General features: G+C 36.9%; 2 protein-coding genes across 13 annotated transcripts in view; one reads left to right on the plus strand and one right to left on the minus strand.

Annotated features, from left to right (window-relative positions):
- TASOR (transcription activation suppressor) overlaps positions 1 to 12,680 on the plus strand; it is a 51,678-nt gene extending 38,998 nt beyond the window's left edge. For 2 of the 6 annotated variants that reach the window (XM_070776455.1, XM_070776457.1), the window contains exons 18-24: positions 1,847 to 2,781; positions 5,549 to 5,671; positions 6,400 to 6,559; positions 7,004 to 7,112; positions 8,313 to 8,491; positions 8,666 to 8,830; positions 9,636 to 12,680. In XM_070776455.1, the coding sequence (XP_070632556.1) occupies positions 1,847 to 2,781; positions 5,549 to 5,671; positions 6,400 to 6,559; positions 7,004 to 7,112; positions 8,313 to 8,491; positions 8,666 to 8,830; positions 9,636 to 10,168 (2,204 nt within the window). In that variant the 3' untranslated portion in view covers positions 10,169 to 12,680. Of the gene's footprint in view, positions 1 to 1,846; positions 2,782 to 5,548; positions 5,672 to 6,399; positions 6,560 to 7,003; positions 7,113 to 8,312; positions 8,492 to 8,665; positions 8,831 to 9,358; positions 9,416 to 9,635 lie in introns of those variants that run through there. The other 4 variants (XM_070776456.1, XM_019984351.2, XM_070776458.1 and 1 more) reach the window with 4 other exon arrangements.
- CCDC66 (coiled-coil domain containing 66) overlaps positions 8,661 to 17,586 on the minus strand; it is a 42,386-nt gene continuing 33,460 nt past the window's right edge. For 5 of the 7 annotated variants that reach the window (XM_070776461.1, XM_070776460.1, XM_070776462.1 and 2 more), the window contains 5 exons: positions 14,948 to 15,444; positions 14,056 to 14,096; positions 13,232 to 13,473; positions 12,857 to 12,975; positions 8,661 to 11,623 (listed from right to left, as the gene is read on the minus strand). In XM_070776461.1, the coding sequence (XP_070632562.1) occupies positions 11,537 to 11,623; positions 12,857 to 12,975; positions 13,232 to 13,473; positions 14,056 to 14,096; positions 14,948 to 15,444 (986 nt within the window). In that variant the 3' untranslated portion in view covers positions 8,661 to 11,536. Of the gene's footprint in view, positions 12,976 to 13,231; positions 13,474 to 14,055; positions 14,097 to 14,947; positions 15,445 to 17,586 lie in introns of all 7 variants that reach the window. The other 2 variants (XR_011563005.1, XM_070776464.1) reach the window with 2 other exon arrangements.

Here is a 17,586-nt window from a genome sequence, read left to right on the forward strand (position 1 = left end):
TTCACTAAATCAGATATTTGACATGGTACATGTCAAAGAAGTACAAAAATACTTCAAAAAATGTCTTCCAGCCCTGGGCCACACATGTAGTTTCATCCAATCAATCAACGTTAGTTACAGACTTATTTGTTGTTTGCTGCACCGCACAGCTTGTGGGATCTGGACTTCTCTGACTAGGGAGGGATCCGATCTGGCAGTAAGAGTCCTAACCACTGGATCACCAAGGGGTTCCTTGTTACATTTTCTTAAGTATCCATCCTGACATTTCATATGTCCACTAAACGCCATACTGCAGATTTAAGAAATGTGTTCAGAATTCCTATGGAACTTGAATTTTTTTCTGGTGTTCAGTTTCATACAGTTGTGATTCTGAACTGGTACACTAGATATTTTGTTCCCCTTCCCTTTTACCTACAGACCTCCTGAATGGTCTTCATATCCTGCTGACAGGTGCCTTTGCAGTACTTAATGGGTGCAGTGATTCATGGTAACCACTGGGGTTGGTAGAGAAATGTCATAAACTAAATGCTGAGCTGTTTAAACTAAGTGCTGAGCTGTTTAAACATTTACAAAAGTGTGAATGTGGGGGAAATCAAAACTGAGTTTTATATAGAGAAAGTTACACTGCTATACCTGGGTATAAACTTTAATAGGGATTCCACTATATCTTAAAAGTACTACAGTTTTGAAAACTAAAACTATGTGTGGACTTTCTGGTCTAGATGTAACATTTTGTATACTGTAGTAGCAGTTTGTTAGGGAATATTGGCTAAGATTTAAGAAAAATTAGTAATATTTTGAAAGATAAAATTATGTAATAGGAACTTGAATACAGAAATAACAAAACTTTGTCTTTACTGAAATAAAGTTTTACTACAAATTGCTGGAAACATATTTTCCCCTTGTTTTTTACAGAGAGATTTAGGGTGCCTGTTTTGAAATGCAGTTTCAAAAACATACTGTGGTTGAATTTAGGATTTGTGAGGGGAAGAATTTAGGATTTATGTTCTTATGGATTGAGCTAGTTGTCAAGAATCAAAAATTATAATTCCATTAGCATTAGCTAGCTTAATGATCTCCTCATCTCAAATGGGGAAATAGCTATTATGATTTCTCTTGGAATTATTTCCAAGCAAAATTTAAAAAGTGCTATCAAAAAGCATTACTGTTAATGCAGCTATGAAATATGTTCTCTTCCTGTATTATTGAGCCTTTCTTGCCCTGATAAGTCGCTAACATTGTAGCAAATCCACTATGCAACCCCATAGGTAAACAGCCCTATATATGAGAGCAAATATGAAAACGGATAAAATTATCCTAGATCCTGAATGCAACTTATTCTCACAGCATTTCAGCTTGATGTTCTTTGACTTGCCTTACACTCAAAAGTTTTCATATTAAGAAGGTGTTACCACAGTAGTGGGCATTACTTCACAAAGATTATAGGGGTTGAACAAGCTGTTGCAACTATTCTGATTAAAACATGTCTGTTAGAGTCAGGTGTATGGAAAGGTAGGGAAGCAGAAGTAAGTAAATGAGTTAATGTGTAGTGATGTTAAATTGGCATTTGTTTGATTACTTCAAAAGTAATCAAAGAAAGTAACATTCAGACTTGTCATTTAAGCTACTGAAATACAAAAAGCAGCCATAAAATAAGGGCACATAGGTGATAGGATCATACCATTATTTGAGATTTTTACTCCACTTTTCAATACATAGTTTGTTCTAAATATATAGTTGACCTGGCCTTTCCCCCCCCCCTTATTTATGAGTTTGTATTTTCAGATGAGATTAATTTCAGATTAATATTGGATTGCATTTGTAATAATAAACTCTTCCTGTATAGGTATGAAATCACCAGAAGAACAGCTGGTGTGTCTGCCACCACAGGAGGCCTTTCCTAATGACCCCCGGGTAATAAGTAGACAGAGAAGCTCTGATTACCAGTTTCCATCCTCTCCATTTACAGACACACTGAAGGGCACCACTGAGGAGGACGTGTTGGCAGGTCAGGTGGTGGCAGTGGAGGAGCAGTGTGTGCCAGCACCAGAGCCGCCCGCAGCGAGCGAGACCACAGAGAGGACAGTGCTAGGAGAGTACAATCTCTTTTCTAGGAAGATAGAAGAGATTCTGAAGCAAAAGAATGTTTCATATGTCAGTAGAATTTCCACACCTATCTTTTCAACGCAAGAGAAGATGAAACGGCTTTCCGAGTTCATATATTCTAAGACTTCTAAAGCTGGTGTGCAGGAGTTTGTAGATGGCTTGCATGAGAAACTAAATAGTATTATTATCAAAGCATCAGCCAAGAGTGGGAATTTGCCACCAGTCAGTCTTAATGATTCTTGTCCTAAGATAGCACTGAGTCCTCTGGCAAGGCATGTCATTCCAGTTTCTTCAGGCGACTTCAACAGTAAACACCGTCCTGAACTACTTGGTAGTGACCCTTTGAAAGATGCCAGCTCTCATGAGCAGCATTCCGCTTCAGCTTTGGGTTTAACTGAAGTAGCGGTGAACCAGCCATATCAAGCCACAGAGCCAATGGTGACTTCTGATCATACTGTACCTGGTGACACTGCCCGGGAACCAGTAGAAAAAGAAACAGCAAAATCACCCAATGATGTAAACATTTCTGCCCAGCCAGCTCTTTCAAATTTTATAAGCCAGTTAGAACCTGAAGTATTTAACAGTTTGGTTAAAATCATGAAAGATGTCCAGAAAAATACTGTGAAATTTTATATTCATGAAGAAGAAGAGAGTGTGCTCTGTAAAGAAATAAAGGTAACTAAATGAGAAGGTAATCATAATGCTATCTAAACTTGTGTTGTTGAGTCTGACCTCTATAAAATGGATTTTTTGTTTGTTTTTTAAATGCTGACCATATTATTTTTTATAACAATGCAGAGTGGAGTCAAAGACCTAGTAAGTTCAACTAAGTTCAGAACCTATGATCTATACATCTTAGAATTTTGAATCTTATTTTGCATAGTGTCACTTTAAAGACCAACTGCATACATATTGCCATACCTTTACAGTATTGATTCAGAGATTTTAAATGTTTCTTGGGTTTTTTAACAAAGCAGAGGGAGAGATGCAGAGAAATGAAGTTGTCACTGTTTACCTCATGGCGTTTTATCAGTCAGATAGAAAACCAAAACCATCCGGGATGACCTAATGACGGTGTCTTTTGGTGTTTATTGATGTCCTGGTCATGCCAGGGTTCCCTGTAGCCCTTATTGATCAAAAAACATAATTCTGAAAAACGTACCCAATCGTGAAAGATTCTTTATTGCAGGGAATCGTTTTTGTACTCAACCTGTGGAGTGGACTAGCATTTCAGGCAGTTGATTTAAAAAAAAAAAAATACACAGAGACAGATAAAATTCATAACACATGGGACAATTATATTAGTGGTTAACTAGTGATTAAATAGTAATAGTAGTTAGCCAATTAGTATTCACTAAACTGTATAGCATTTTAACTCCTTAAGGGAATGCTTTGTTTGTGTCATTGTTTCTGTGAAAGTCGCTCAGTCATGTCCGATTCTTTGCAACTGCATGGACTGTATAGTCCATGGAATTGTCCAGTGCAACTGCATGGACTGTATAGTCCATGGAATTGTCCAGGCCAGAACACTGGAATGGGTAGTCGTTCCCTTCTTCAGGCGATCTTCCCAACCCAGGGATCAAACTCAGGTCTCCCGCGTTGCAGGCGGATTCTTTACCAGCTGAGCCGCAAGGGAAGCAAGCCCTAGTTTTCCTTAGTAAGGGAATGCCTTAGTTTTTTAAATATGCCTGCTCTCGTTTATGCAATTTACTTACCATGATGAGCTTCTGCTTTTTTAGTTAGAGGAAGCAGAAGGGACTGTAAGTGACTTACAGCCCAGAGTGCCTCAGAAACTCCATGCTTTGACACTCCGTGAGCCTTTGTCAGTTTGGGGATCTCTGATGTTGGCATACTTGGCATGATTGCTCAGGGGAAGGTGAAGAGCATGGAAGTGGAGGCAGCCAAGTGCTCAGCATGTTGCCTTTACTCATTCCATGTAGTTCCTTGGGAAGATGAAACCAGATTTTTCAGGAATTTCTTGGTTGCATATTTGCCCTGTATGTTGAAGCATTGAGCTTCTCCACATTTTTTCACCCCCAGCAACATGTTTGCACGTCTTTGGGGGCATCACTGCACGTTGGCGTGGAGCTCAATGAGAGTGGGTCTGGCACGGTTCCCAGTGCGCTCAGCGTAACTCCCATCTCCCACTGTATTTTAAAGATTGTAAGACACTTAAAATAAATGTGTTTACTTATGAATGGTGGTTTTAATCATTATGGCTTAGAGTAAATAATATTTGTTATTTATTTTATATAGAAGAGAAAAAGGATGTTTATTTTAAAAATAAAAGGAAATTAGACCAGAATTTAACTCTTTTAATTAATACCCATTAGAAATTTTGCAAAATGTTAGAGTATGAATAAATAAATGAATAAAATAAATAATAAAATTTATTATTATAAAGTTTTAAACTTCCTGAATATTTATGGAACCAAAATGATTTGTTGCTTTATGAGTTATACTCTTACAAACTTGCATCTAAAGCTTCTTAGTGTAAACAGACCAAAAATTATAAGCTGCTCTATTAAGACACTTACTTCCTTTTTCATACCTTGACGGTAAGCTGCTCTGGGCTCTCTCCAGAGGCTTTAGCGGCTAGAGTGAAATGAAACAACATAGATGCTTCAGGGCTACAGAAACAACTTCTGTGGGTGTGACACTTGGAGGCAGCTCTTAAAAACTGGTAGGGGCAAGCTTGGTTTAGATTTATGGTTATCTAACCAGCCTTGCCAACCATGAGAAAATTAATCTTCTCCTGCGTCTGAAATGAGGAATGTGACCTTCAGAATCCTGCCTTTTGCTTCAGGGTTCAGGATTCCCCCAGCAAGCAGAGAGAGCGCTGCCGGGACTGCTTACCTTGTGTCCTTTGAGGTAGTTCTGTGTCACCAGCATGGTAGGAGGCGTTATTGGGAGAGTCTGTTTTGTTTGAAGGTGTAGACTTGACAGGCAGGGCTAATTAATATGAAGTACCACTGTACATATTGAAGCTCTGTATGAATGATCTTGGGGTGGTTGTGAATTAGCTTCAGCAGTTGGAAAAATGCTTTGTTACTTTGAAGGAATGTACTGGTAACTGCTGCAGAAAATCAAGGGCCTGCTTTAAAAGGAAGGGAAAATGGAAGGGAGGGAGTGGTTGCCCAGAATAAGTACTAAGTTAAAAACCTGGGCTAATCCATTCTTTCTGTTCTGTTACCCCAGCTGGCATTTACTTGGCTTTGACTGCATAGGATTTGTAATGCTGTGATTGTGACCGTGAAAGCTCTGAGCTTCAGAGTCTTCTCTAAGAGTGGCCTTGATCTCTGAGGGCCCTGGTGTAAAGGTCATCATTAATTATAGTCCAGTAGTAGTTAAATATAACCAGTTTATCTTGCATTTCTGGTGTTAAATGGATGTTTGCAAGAAGACTTTCAAATGTTGATTTAGTGTTTTTTCTTTTCAACAGGAGTATCTTATCAAATTAGGCAATACAGAGTGTCACCCAGAACAGTTTTTGGAAAGAAGATCAAAATTAGATAAACTATTGATTATTATTCAAAATGAAGACATTGCAGGTTTCATTCACAAGGTAGACTATTCCACTGAATTCCTTACTTTGGTTGTAAAAAATCTCTACTGTCTTTGAGACTGAAGCTGTTGGTTTTTAAAATATTAAGTTTTAAAGGAGATAAATCCTCGCGCTTGGGACATCTAGGACCTGCACTGTGCTCTGTGAATTGACTTGTGGGATTCCTGTTTGCACCTCTGCAAAATCTTCAATTGTGGCCTATCCCATATCTTCCCTATTGCTTAGTCAAGAGTAAGAACATTGACTCCTTGAATGCCACTGGGTCTGCTGACTCTGTTGTTACCACCTTCATTCATATGTCCTTGGAAAACCTGTTTATACCTGCTGTTTGCCAAACCAGTTTCCCTGCCCCTCGGGTTTGGGGGTGCCCCATCTAGTCTTAGGAGCCTATGTCAAGCACCACTGCTCTCTGAAGTCTTTCGTGACTGTTCCAGGCTCTTGCCTCATTTGAATTCTCAGTACTCGCAGGGCAGGACAAGTTAGCATTCATCATTCTGAATGATGAATTTCCAGGTCTGTTATAAGTGCCTCTTCCTTAGAGTGTTCTGTCAACATAGATGCCCAGTACATGCTAGTTTGTATATTTGGAAAAAATGTAAATATTTTTGCATTTGACTTTTCAGAGGCAACACCCTAGCTAGTTAGTACAGGTGAGCCACAGTACGTTTCTTGTACATTTCACAGTTTAGTCTATCCTTATTTCTATTTTTATTTTCTTATTTAAATAGGTACCTTGTTTGGTGACGTTAAAGAAGCTCCCTTGTGTTAGTTTTGCTGGTGTTGATAGTCTGGATGATGTTAAAAATCATACATACAATGAATTATTTGTATCTGGAGGTTTTATTGTTTCTGATGAATCCATTCTAAATCCAGAAGTAATCACAATTGGTAAGATTTATTCTCTTAAGCATGTAACCTCTGTCTTCTCTGGTTTTTCTCATAAGTGGCCCACTCGTACTTTTTTCATGTATTGTCCATTCTGCCAGCCAGGTAATTTCCACCATTTTTTGGAATGTTTATTACTACACATTTCTTTGCCATTCTTTTACTCTGTGAATAACTTCCTCTAAATCTGGCATAAAGCAGGGCTCTCTGCACCTGCTTCACTTAGATTACTTTTGGTTTTTGTTAACTTGTTTTTTTGTGTGTAGATTTTATTTTATTAGATCTTAGAGAGATTGCTAGATCTGTCTCCCTTTGAGGGGAGAAAAAAGAAAATACTACATAGGAAAGTAGGTGTTCCTATGTAATATCAGCAAACATGTTTTCCATAATTCAGTTGTGGAGTGACTTATTTATTGAATTTAAAATAAACTTCATTATCTCTAACAGAGAACCTTAAAAATTTTTTGACATTCCTTGAAGAACTTAGTACTCCAGAAGGAAAATGGCAATGGAAAGTCCACTGTAAATTTCAGAAAAAACTAAAGGAACTAGGCAGGTAAGGTTAGAAAAATAACTATATTGGTTGTTGACTTTAACATTTTGTTCACAGAATTTTGTTCTCTATGTTTATAGATGATAGATGCTGCTTGGTTGTCATAGGTATCTTTTACCAGCCAAAATGGTATTCTTATTTATGTAGAGGTTTGCCAAAGTTCTAGATAGGTGTATGACCTTTGCCATTTGGGTTTAGAATTATAAAATGAGATAATCAGCATTTTTTTTTTTTAATGAAACTGTATATATGCCAAGGAACTGTATATATGCTAGATCAGGTCCTATCCCAGTTACTCTAATACTACTACACATGAGACAAGGATTATTTTTGACATAAGGGGTTCTATGATTAGTTCATAAATTTGTGTAAATAAGTGATTTCTAACATGTCCAGAAGTCACTTCTCAAAGTGTGATTCTTGGAATAGTAACTAGTCCCTTGAGAGGCTCTGCAAATGATTGTTGTCATCAGATGACTGCTAGAGTCCATGGAATGTCCTTCCTTACACAGTTAAGGGTCTGAGAAACTGTGGTTAAGGATACTGTTTACGTTCTGTCAGTCAACATTTCCAAAACATAGGCCAAACAACTTTTTTTTTCTTCTTGTACCTGTTGAAGTTCCATGGCACATAATTAGGGAAATTCAGGCCTAAATAATTTTAAATTTTCATTGAATTTGATTTTTTAAAAACATCAAATCATGTGAAGTGTAGGCATTGGGCAAGTCTTTTATAACAGATACCAACACTGAGGCCCAAAGGTATAACCTGTTCAAGTTAGTACCCTCATCTTCTGACAACAGCCAGTAATTTCTGCCACAGGTTGCCTTGTGTCCGGAGGTAGAGATAGCTTAGAGCCATGTTCTTTTGGAAGGAAAGATTTATATCTTTCTGTCCTTTACGCCTTTCATAACATTTCTAAATTAGTGAAGCTGAAGAGAAGTGAAGTTTATTTAGTAAGTTGAGATTTTTGTCTGAACTGAGTAACTGGTCTTCAGGCTTTGGACCCAGAGAAAGCCTTTAACCATGGGATTGCACAGTTTCTACTCAACTCAGAAGCACCCATACATCAGGCAGTGAGCTAGGCAGTGTGGTTGTGATCAGTTGCCTCTATTGAGAAATTATGCTGTTAATTTCAAGCGAAAACATCCATACTAAATTTTAGAGATGCAGATCAGATACTGAACCTACTTAATTTCACAGATTGAATGCTAAAGCTCTAAGTCTGCTGACACTACTGAATGTCTATCAGAAGAAACATCTGGTTGAAATTTTGTCGTACCACAATTGTGATTCACAAACTCGAAATGCTCCAGAATTGGATTGCCTTATCAGACTTCAGGCTCAGAACATACAGCACCGACACATAGTCTTTTTAACAGGTAAAGCAAATGCTCTTAAGTTTTCTACTATGAATACAGGAATGTGGATGAAAGGATTTTGTGGTACTGTGTGGGGTGTTTATGAAAATGTGGAGGAGGGTTTTTTGAGGGCTGCGGACAGGCATTATAATATTTTCAAGTGTTTTATATTCAACATTTTTTTCCCCCAAATAGAAAAGAGTATCAAGATGATTTCTAGTTATACTGATAACGGAATAGTGGTTGCAACTGCTGAAGACTTCATGCAAAACTTTAAAAACCTTGTGGGCTATCACAACTCAATCACAGAAGAAAACCTTCCATTGCTTGGTGCTAATGAGAATCTTGAGTCACAGTCAGGTAACTTTTCAGTAGTTTTCATTTTCTTTAAGGTAGACAGAAAAAGAATGGTTTTGTTTTGATTTCATATAATGAAAACTTATTTTGAAACTGCTCACCTCAGTGTAAACAGCTTCAGGGGAAGTGTTTCAAGGCGTTTATCATTCTTTTACTTAGAATATACAAAGATCTCATTTATTATACTGTAGTCTGTGTAAGCTGTTAATGGTAGACTGCATACTATACTTATATAGAGTAAGCATTTTCTTTGGAGGTAATGTAAGTATTACTGGCTTCTGTTGTGATTTAAAGCAGTTTAATGATAAAGTAGTAGAGATATCCATAGCTTTAGTCTTTTGTGAGATAGCCTCTGCTTTGGTTCCAGGTTTTATGTAAAATGAAAGATGTACTTTTTGTTTTCGAGGAAAAGCAGAGATGATCGAACATTTGATAGAGCTAACCAGTTTAGTAGTAATCCAGTGAAGCTAGATGTCAGAATTTTTATTTTATATTTGTCTTGTCAAATACTGAATTACCGTATAACTTTAGATGCTGTTTTGACATTAACCCCTTTGGAGCTGGGAGTTGGGATTTCCCAACATTAAACGTGAACACATTTCGCAGAAGCTTTTAGCATCGGATTATCTGGACATTCACACCTAGTGTGAGTGTTGTGACTAAGTGAACTTGTGGCAGAAGACCAAGCTTTAAGGGATTGTGGACTTGCAGACCCTGACGCGTTATATTGTGTGAGTAGTGTATAATTTTAAAACTTAAACAAATTGTGTATTTCAATAGAGGAGGACTTTTTGTTTTTTAAATGTAGCTCTTATAGAAAACGATGAAAAGGATGAAGAGGATATGTCTCTGGATTCAGGGGATGAAATCTCACAAATAGAAGTATGCAGCAATTTTCATTCAGAAATATTGGAGAAAGAGACCAAAGGATCACGTGGAACAGATCAAAAAAACAATATTCAAATTGAGTTGCAATCGTCTCTTGACTTGCAAAAAAGTTTATTAGAAGATGAGACTTATCAAATTGATTCTGCAGAGAGAGCTTCTATTGATAGAGTATGCTCTGAAGGAGAGAACAGTAATTCAGCTGAACAAGATTCATATAGCAGCTTTCAGGTTTATCACAGTCGATTAAATATGTCCCATCAGTTTAGTCATTTTAATGTTCTCACTCATCAGACATTTCTGGGCACACCGTATGCCCTTTCATCAAGTCAGACTCAAGAAAGTGAAAATGACTTTTTATCTGCTTATACTCAAAGCTTGGATAGAGAGAACTCTCCATCTCCATTAAGTTGGTGGAAAAGTGATTCTTGCAGGCCGTTTTCAAAAGAGAAATAATTACAGTAATTTTTAAAAATAGGTTGTTATGGACTTTTTCTGTTTCTTAAAAGTGAATTAACAATTTATATTTCTTTAAACAAAAGGTTTTTCCTTTCTCATTTTTTCCCCCTCTTATTTAAATCATGATGGCCTGTAACAGTTGAAGCCTCTGAAAATTGAAATAAATATATATATTTTTAACATATATTGTACTTGAATTATCTCATGTTGGCACTTCTAAGTTTTACACTTTATATGTCATCTGTACTTTGGCTTCAAATTGAAGCTTGTTTTATATATAAAACTAGGATATTTGCAAAAGGATAGTGCACAGTAGTGGCTTTACTTTTCTTCCTCTAATGTCAGATTATCCCAAATACTTTTGCTGAAATGATGTATCAACTATTGTATTTATTTAAGCTTTTGTATAGTGTTTTTACACAGGTATAAGCCAGTGATGTTAATAAATATTTACAGGATTTTGGCTCGATACCTCAGGATTTATCGAACAAAGCAATTTCATTAGGTTATAAAACTATGTACTTAGGACTTAATACCAGGCAGCATTATTTTTTATCTTTAGACTTAACCATGTAATTTTGCCTGTTACTAAAATTTTGGTCAAGCTTTTATTTTTTTCAGTGCTTGTGTGGTCCTTAGACTTAACCAAATTCAGTTTCATATTTCAAAAGATAGGTTTCTGTTACTACAGGCAGTTACAGTTTGAAACCAACTTTGCTACAGGTTTTTAAATTGTTAGAAAAAAATATATGTATATTTTTCAGGTGGTATGTAAGCACTTAAGTGCTGTACCAAAGTACATGGTGGAGATAAAAATTTTGAATCCACATGTACTGGTTAAAAAAAATGCTTCTTCATTACTAATACAAACTTGTAGACGTTTTTAAAAACTATAGTTTCTACAATAAAAGTCATCAAAGGACTTAAAAAAACTTCCTCATAAGCCTAAGCTGAATCTGGGCTATTTTAGTAATGTTGGGACATCAGACCTCCCTTTGGCCACTAAAAGAACTGTAGGTCCTACTCTTCAAACTCTTTTTATAGACTATAATAGATACGTGGTGTTTCAATTAGTAAGCCTACATGTAAAGTGTGGAACAACATTATCTGTAAACTCCAGGCTGTGTTAAGGTAAGTAGATACATACCCACATTGTGACAGAGCAGGTAACTTTTTCTTAACTGAGCTTTTATGAAACTGTTTTATTGTTTTAAATACATAATATACATACACAGCATTTTTCTACATAATGTACAAGTTTTAAATAAGCATTTAAAAAATAAATTTAGGCTACTTGTAAAAACAGTTAAGCAACAACCACATTTTATAATTTGGAACACAAATGAAGGATTTAATTTTCTACATTTAAAATGAAGAACTAAAATTCTCTTCTTGATTTGCAGCTAAAGGCATGAGATTAGTTTCCAACTCCCTTTGCTTCTGGAGAAGGCCCTGAAATCACATTGATTTGTTAGTAAGGTGTGCAAATTAACCCTATTCTATATTTACTTTCAAAACATGTTTTCAATTTTTATACCAGACTTTCTCACTCGGATACTGTACTTACTATATATAGCTATTATAGATTTGTAAGACTGTCTTCATATTTTTAGCATAAAACCAATATGGATGGCTTTCCTTAAAGAGGTGCCACCCCCCCTTACCTTTTCCTCAAATGTCTTAAAAAGATCCTGAGTCTCCCTTAACATCCAGTGTATATGTTGACTGCATTAACCTTAGTGGCTGGCACAAGGCCCTGCTGAAATACGACATGGTCACTATACAGGTGAAGGTGTATGTGTATTACATTCTTTCTCTTAACCTCACAACTTTTGTCTCCTCTAAGCTAGACTATGCTTGTCATTTTGAAAGGTAATATAAGTAAAATATGTGTGAATTTCCAAGCTTGAGTTACAAAACTCAGTCTAGGTGTAACCAATGCTAACGTGTAAAAAAGCTAAAGGATTCTTGATAATCCTGTATTAGTGGGGGTGATTTTCTAGCTTTATAGAAAAAAAATTGTTAACACTTGAATCAACAAGTTTATACAGAGGCATTTGTAAATGACTGGACATGGAAAAAGTACTCCTAAAACTACAGTTTGTTTTGGAAAAGTATACTGTGAATCAAAACTAACTGCAAACACAGTTTTGTATGTCATTATTTTTTAAAGCACAGCAACAGGTGTTTGTTTCAAGGCTACCTGATAGAGAAAAGTTATAGACTTAAATATTGGAATTTTTACCTGAGCAAGGTAATGAGTCACAGTTGGTCTGGGAGAAAAAGTCTGGTAAGACGATACATGTAATTTCACACTGAGTATATAGTGCTCTTTGGGTCTTACATCAATGCTCTGTTCTAAACACAGCCAACACATGCATTTTAAAAAATTTGTGAACTGCATTACTAAGAATTAAACCACAACTGTACTTGTTTTCGGGCCTTATTGATCATGCTTTGCCATTTCAAATGTATGCATTTTCATTCAATAAAGTTGTTTTAATACTCATGTCTCATGATTTCATGCTGGAAAGAAATACTCTTAGAGATGGCAATGTGAATCAAATAGAAGAAAAGAGGTGACCTAAGTCATGTAATCATCAGTCTGGCTTAAGTAACTGCTTAGCCATTCTAACACTCCTCCACCAGAATATGGTCACACCTACACTTTTGAAAGGCTCATACCTGTCTCAGATCTGATAGTCCCTTAAGGATTGCTTGTTGTCGATCCCTGTTTTTCACCAAGTTAGGATTAAGAAGTGGGTCCCTGAGATGGTCAGAGGCAAACAGCTCTTGTTCTCGGTCTGAGGTGAGACAGGATGTAAATGACAAAAATCAAATACATTTTTGATACTATGAAATAGCCCTATGCTGTAATTTTCTAGGGATTCATTAATTTATATCCTAGGAAAGCACCAATTTAAGTAATACATATTCAATACAAAATTTTACAGTTGACTCCAAAAGAGTGAAATCCTACCCCTCCTGGGGTAAAACTTATTAGTATTACTCAAATACTAATTTGGATTTTGAATTTAGGGTGGGGATACATTTACTTACCATGTGCATTTTGGTACTGAGGATTCTGAGTTACAGGCCTAGACAATGGTGCATCTGGATCCAGGTAATAGACCTCCTTGGTTCGGACATACGGAATAAAATGAAATGGATCAGAAATCCCAGGTGATAATTCTGTTTGACTATGTCCCGATATCAGATTCTCTCTTTCATAATTACTATTTTTTAGTGTCTGAGTTTGTTGCGTTCTGCTTTTCACTGCCGGAAATGGTGGCGACTGAGACCTGTATTTTCCCAAAACACAATAAAGGACTTAAAGCATTAATCAACTATTGTGTCTTTTATTTTAGATTAAGCATTTTCTATTCTTCAGTCACTTTTCAGTTTATTCTAAATGTACTTATAACATCTTAGGGAACACTGTGTGTAAAAGGCTTGAGTTTTATGATAATTTTTCCTAAAATAAGCCAATAAAATGGGATTAATTTGGGAGTTATTACCACTTCCTGAGGATATACATATACAGACACACTTTAGAACAGGGAGAAAACTTAAATTTAACAACTTATGCCACCTGAAGTAAACTTGCTATTAGAGCCACATTCAGAGACAACTCTAAACCAGATGGTTCATACCCAAAAGCAGAGAATAAAAATCTAATGATTCTAAATTTACCATTGGTTATTTTCTATTGCTAACCAGTCATTTCCCTCTCCTCTCAATCCAAGGAGAATGTCTATTCCACTGTTGACATCTGGAAAATCAACACTTTAAATCTGGAGCTAATAGAAAATGTCACATTCCTGCTTAGGCTGACCGTTATATCACATAAAAAGCGCTAAGTAGCAATGAAAACCATAACATACCTTTCCCTGCTAAAACAATTAGTTCTCAGAGGTTCTTCTTCCTATATGATGGATATACAAATGTAGAAAGGAGTAAATAACAGCATTTCCATATATCCCCACAAATAACTGTAGTGGTTTACTTGTTACAATGTTTCTCAATGATTTGAGCAACAGATACTAGGTAATAATAGGCTAGGTATTTCTCCAGAGAAACCAAACCAGTCATTCCTGACCTTGCCCATTATCCTCTGGATATATGGGTTATATTTCTCTCAATGAGTGTTGGTTCAAATATTCATTGTCACTGGTTGTTTTAGTCTTTAAATTGTGTCCGATTTCTTTTGCAACCTCCTGGACTTAGGCTCCTCTGTCCATGGGATTCTCCAGGCAAGAATACTGGAGTAGGTTGCCATTTCCTTCTCCAGGGGATCTTCCACCCCAGGGATTGAACCCAGGTCTCCTGCATTGGCAGGTGGATTCTTTACCACTGAGCCACCAGGGAAGCTATGTACAGACTATAAACGAGTTTTGAATGGGTATTTGAATACAGAAATCTATACAGGGTTTAAGTGTAAATTTTTTCTGTAAAGGATAGTAGACTCAGCTTTGTAAGCCACGTGGTGTCTGTTGGAATTACTCTGATAAAACTTTTCTTGCGGCGTGAAGTTAGCCACAGACACAAGAATGAGCATGGATGTGTTCCTAAAATACTGCATGTGCAATAGCAGGCGGCAGTTACTACATTTGCAGCCTGCTTCTGCACATACAGTGTTTTGCTCGTGGGCCATAGTTTGCTGACCCCTGGTATAAAATAAAGCAAATTTCTTGTCAAAACATGCATGTGAGGAACTGTAGTCTCATTCTACAAACTTTGATGCATTTTAAAAAATATTTTTTAGAACAGCTTTACCTTTCTGATTAGCTGTCGCCTGAAACTTGGATCAGTTTCTTGATGAGATGAAAGAAGAACTTCTGGTGAAGTGCCTCTATTTTGAGAGATTTGTCCAGGATTACTTCTTTCAATCAAATGAAGCAGTTCCATCTGCCTTCTTACCTTTTTTTCTTCTCTCAGCTTTTGAAGTTGTTTAGGGTACTTTTCTGACGCGGGAATATACCTTCTGAGTGGCTTATTTATGTTCCAGTCAGGCCTTTTAGGACACTTCTTCATATGTTTTGTTTGCTTCTCTCTTCTTGTGATCTGATTACACTGGTCATTATACCAACTGTTTTCTTTTTCTAAGTTGGCTCCTTTAATCTGACTTACTAGTTCTTGCTTGTTATTCTTAGTGTTAAACTGTTCATTAAATTCTGCAGCAATCTCAGGGGATGAACAATTTATAATTTCCCTCTCTGACACCGATCCACAGCGTGATTCTGTATTGGTAAATACTCCTATATTTAAGTCATCTAAAAAAAAGTTTCAGGTGATTAATTTTTCTTAAAATTGTGGTAAAATATACATAATGCAAAACTTACCCATCTTAACCATCTTTTCAAAGGTATTAAAATTTCCCTCAAAAACTTTGTTTTGAAAATAAATTCCAAAGTTGTTGTAAAGCAGGGAGTTCAGCTCAGTGCTCCGTATTGACCTAGAGGGGTGGGATGGGGGAGGTGGGAAGAAGACGCAAGAGGGAGGAGATACCTACATACATATGGCCCTTTCACCTTGTACAGCAGAGACTAATGCAACATTGTAAAGCAATTATATTCCAACAAAGAAAAACCTCTATATCCACTAAACAACTCCTTCCCCCTTCCTGCCACCTGGTGGCAACCACCATCCTACCTTGTATGATTCTGACCACTATAAACACAAGTAGAATCTAAGGTATTTGTCTTTTTGTGACTTATTTCAGTTAGCATAATGTCCTCAAGGTTCATCCAAGCTGTAGCATATGTCAGCATTTCCTCCTTTTTAAAGTGTGAGTAATACACCATTGTGTGTGAGTCTGTAGACACATACCCCAAAGGATTCCATTGTGTATATACCACATTTTTATTCATTCATCTGTCAGGGGACAGCTATTCAAGACCTCACTTTTTGTAGCTGTTCTGGGTATACGCCCATAAGTGGGACTGCTGGACCATACAGTAATTGTACTTTAAATCTTCTGAGGCAGTGTCACAGTTTGCCATAGCAGCTGAACCATTTTACATTCCCACCAATAAGGCACAAGTGTTCTAGTTTTCCTAAATCTTTCATTAAACCCTTTTTAAGTGCACAATTCAGTGGTACCAAGCACACCCATGAGGCCACACAATTCCAGAACCAATCAACACCTCCCGCAGAAACCCTGCACCCACTGCAGTAACTCCCCATTCCACCTCCTTCCCAAACCCCAGCAACCTCACTCTACTATCCATACGTGAATTTGTTCATGAACCCCAGATTGCTTATACCAGTGAAACTATTAATATACAGTATTTGTGCCTCCATGCACAACTGCCCCCTCCCCTCAACTCCAGCTTATTTCATTCAGCATAAGGCCTTTAAGGGTCATTCAACTTGGAGCACATATCAGAATCTTAGATGATTCATTCTTACCATCACATAATAGAGATCACTTTTTAAACCCAACTTCCAAAAAAGATTTGTCCTGGTTTTCACTTAGAAATGCAAGATTATAATTTTTAGGGAAATGTTGATTGCTCCTGATAGTGCATTTCATGTATTTGTTTTAATGTTTCATGTACCATCATGCTCTGCCAGCAGACTATCCCTGAATTGCATATAACCTTTCACTTTTTTCCATTTTGAAAACAAGAAAAGTTCACCATTGGGAAAAAAGACATCTGAAATTTCCTTACAACTTATATAATGTTCATGACTATACATATGCTCTACTGTCACAACAGCTGGTAGCCTCAAAATTACAAAGGCTATTTTTCCACATATGATTGAAATTTTAAATTCACAAGTAGCTAAGCAAAGGAGGTCTGGATTGCCCATTAAAAAAAAAAAAAAAAAGTCCACCTATTAATCTAAATGTGTTATTCCAGGCTAGAGCTGCCCCAGGCCTAATCCCTACTAGTAAGGCTGCCCAGCCCACATCCTCATACTGGATATTGTTTGCCATTTTAGACCCATTTATACCCTTCTCTCCCCTGCTCTCAGGCTGATGGGTAAGAACCTTATCAGTGGTTTTCTGGATCCTTGGGCTTCTGTTTTTATCAAGAGTGTTCATATGTAGATTACAGGAAGGGAAAAGACAATTCAGGGTATTTATTCCACTGTCTCAGTCCCTATGAGCTAACCTCAGGCTGACTACCTTTCCCAAAGGTCACAGTTCCCCTCAAAGTTACCTCTATCCAACGCTTGTCTTCTCGATTCCAATAATACTCAGTTGCTACTGGCACCGAAGCATTACTGCTATATTCCCGCACATCCACTCCTTTGAAAATAATCCCTTTCTAAATAAGTCATCTTTAATTACTCTACTGATATTTGAGGACCCTGATGGATTACATTCCCTCAGAGTCACCCAGTGATGATATACATAATTTCACGGTCTTAAAAACTTAATTTGACTTTAGTTGATGTGTAGGATT

The sequence above is a fragment of the Bos indicus genome, chromosome 22 (genome assembly GCF_029378745.1).
Source record: "Bos indicus isolate NIAB-ARS_2022 breed Sahiwal x Tharparkar chromosome 22, NIAB-ARS_B.indTharparkar_mat_pri_1.0, whole genome shotgun sequence".
Classification (NCBI taxonomy): domain Eukaryota; kingdom Metazoa; phylum Chordata; class Mammalia; order Artiodactyla; family Bovidae; genus Bos; species Bos indicus.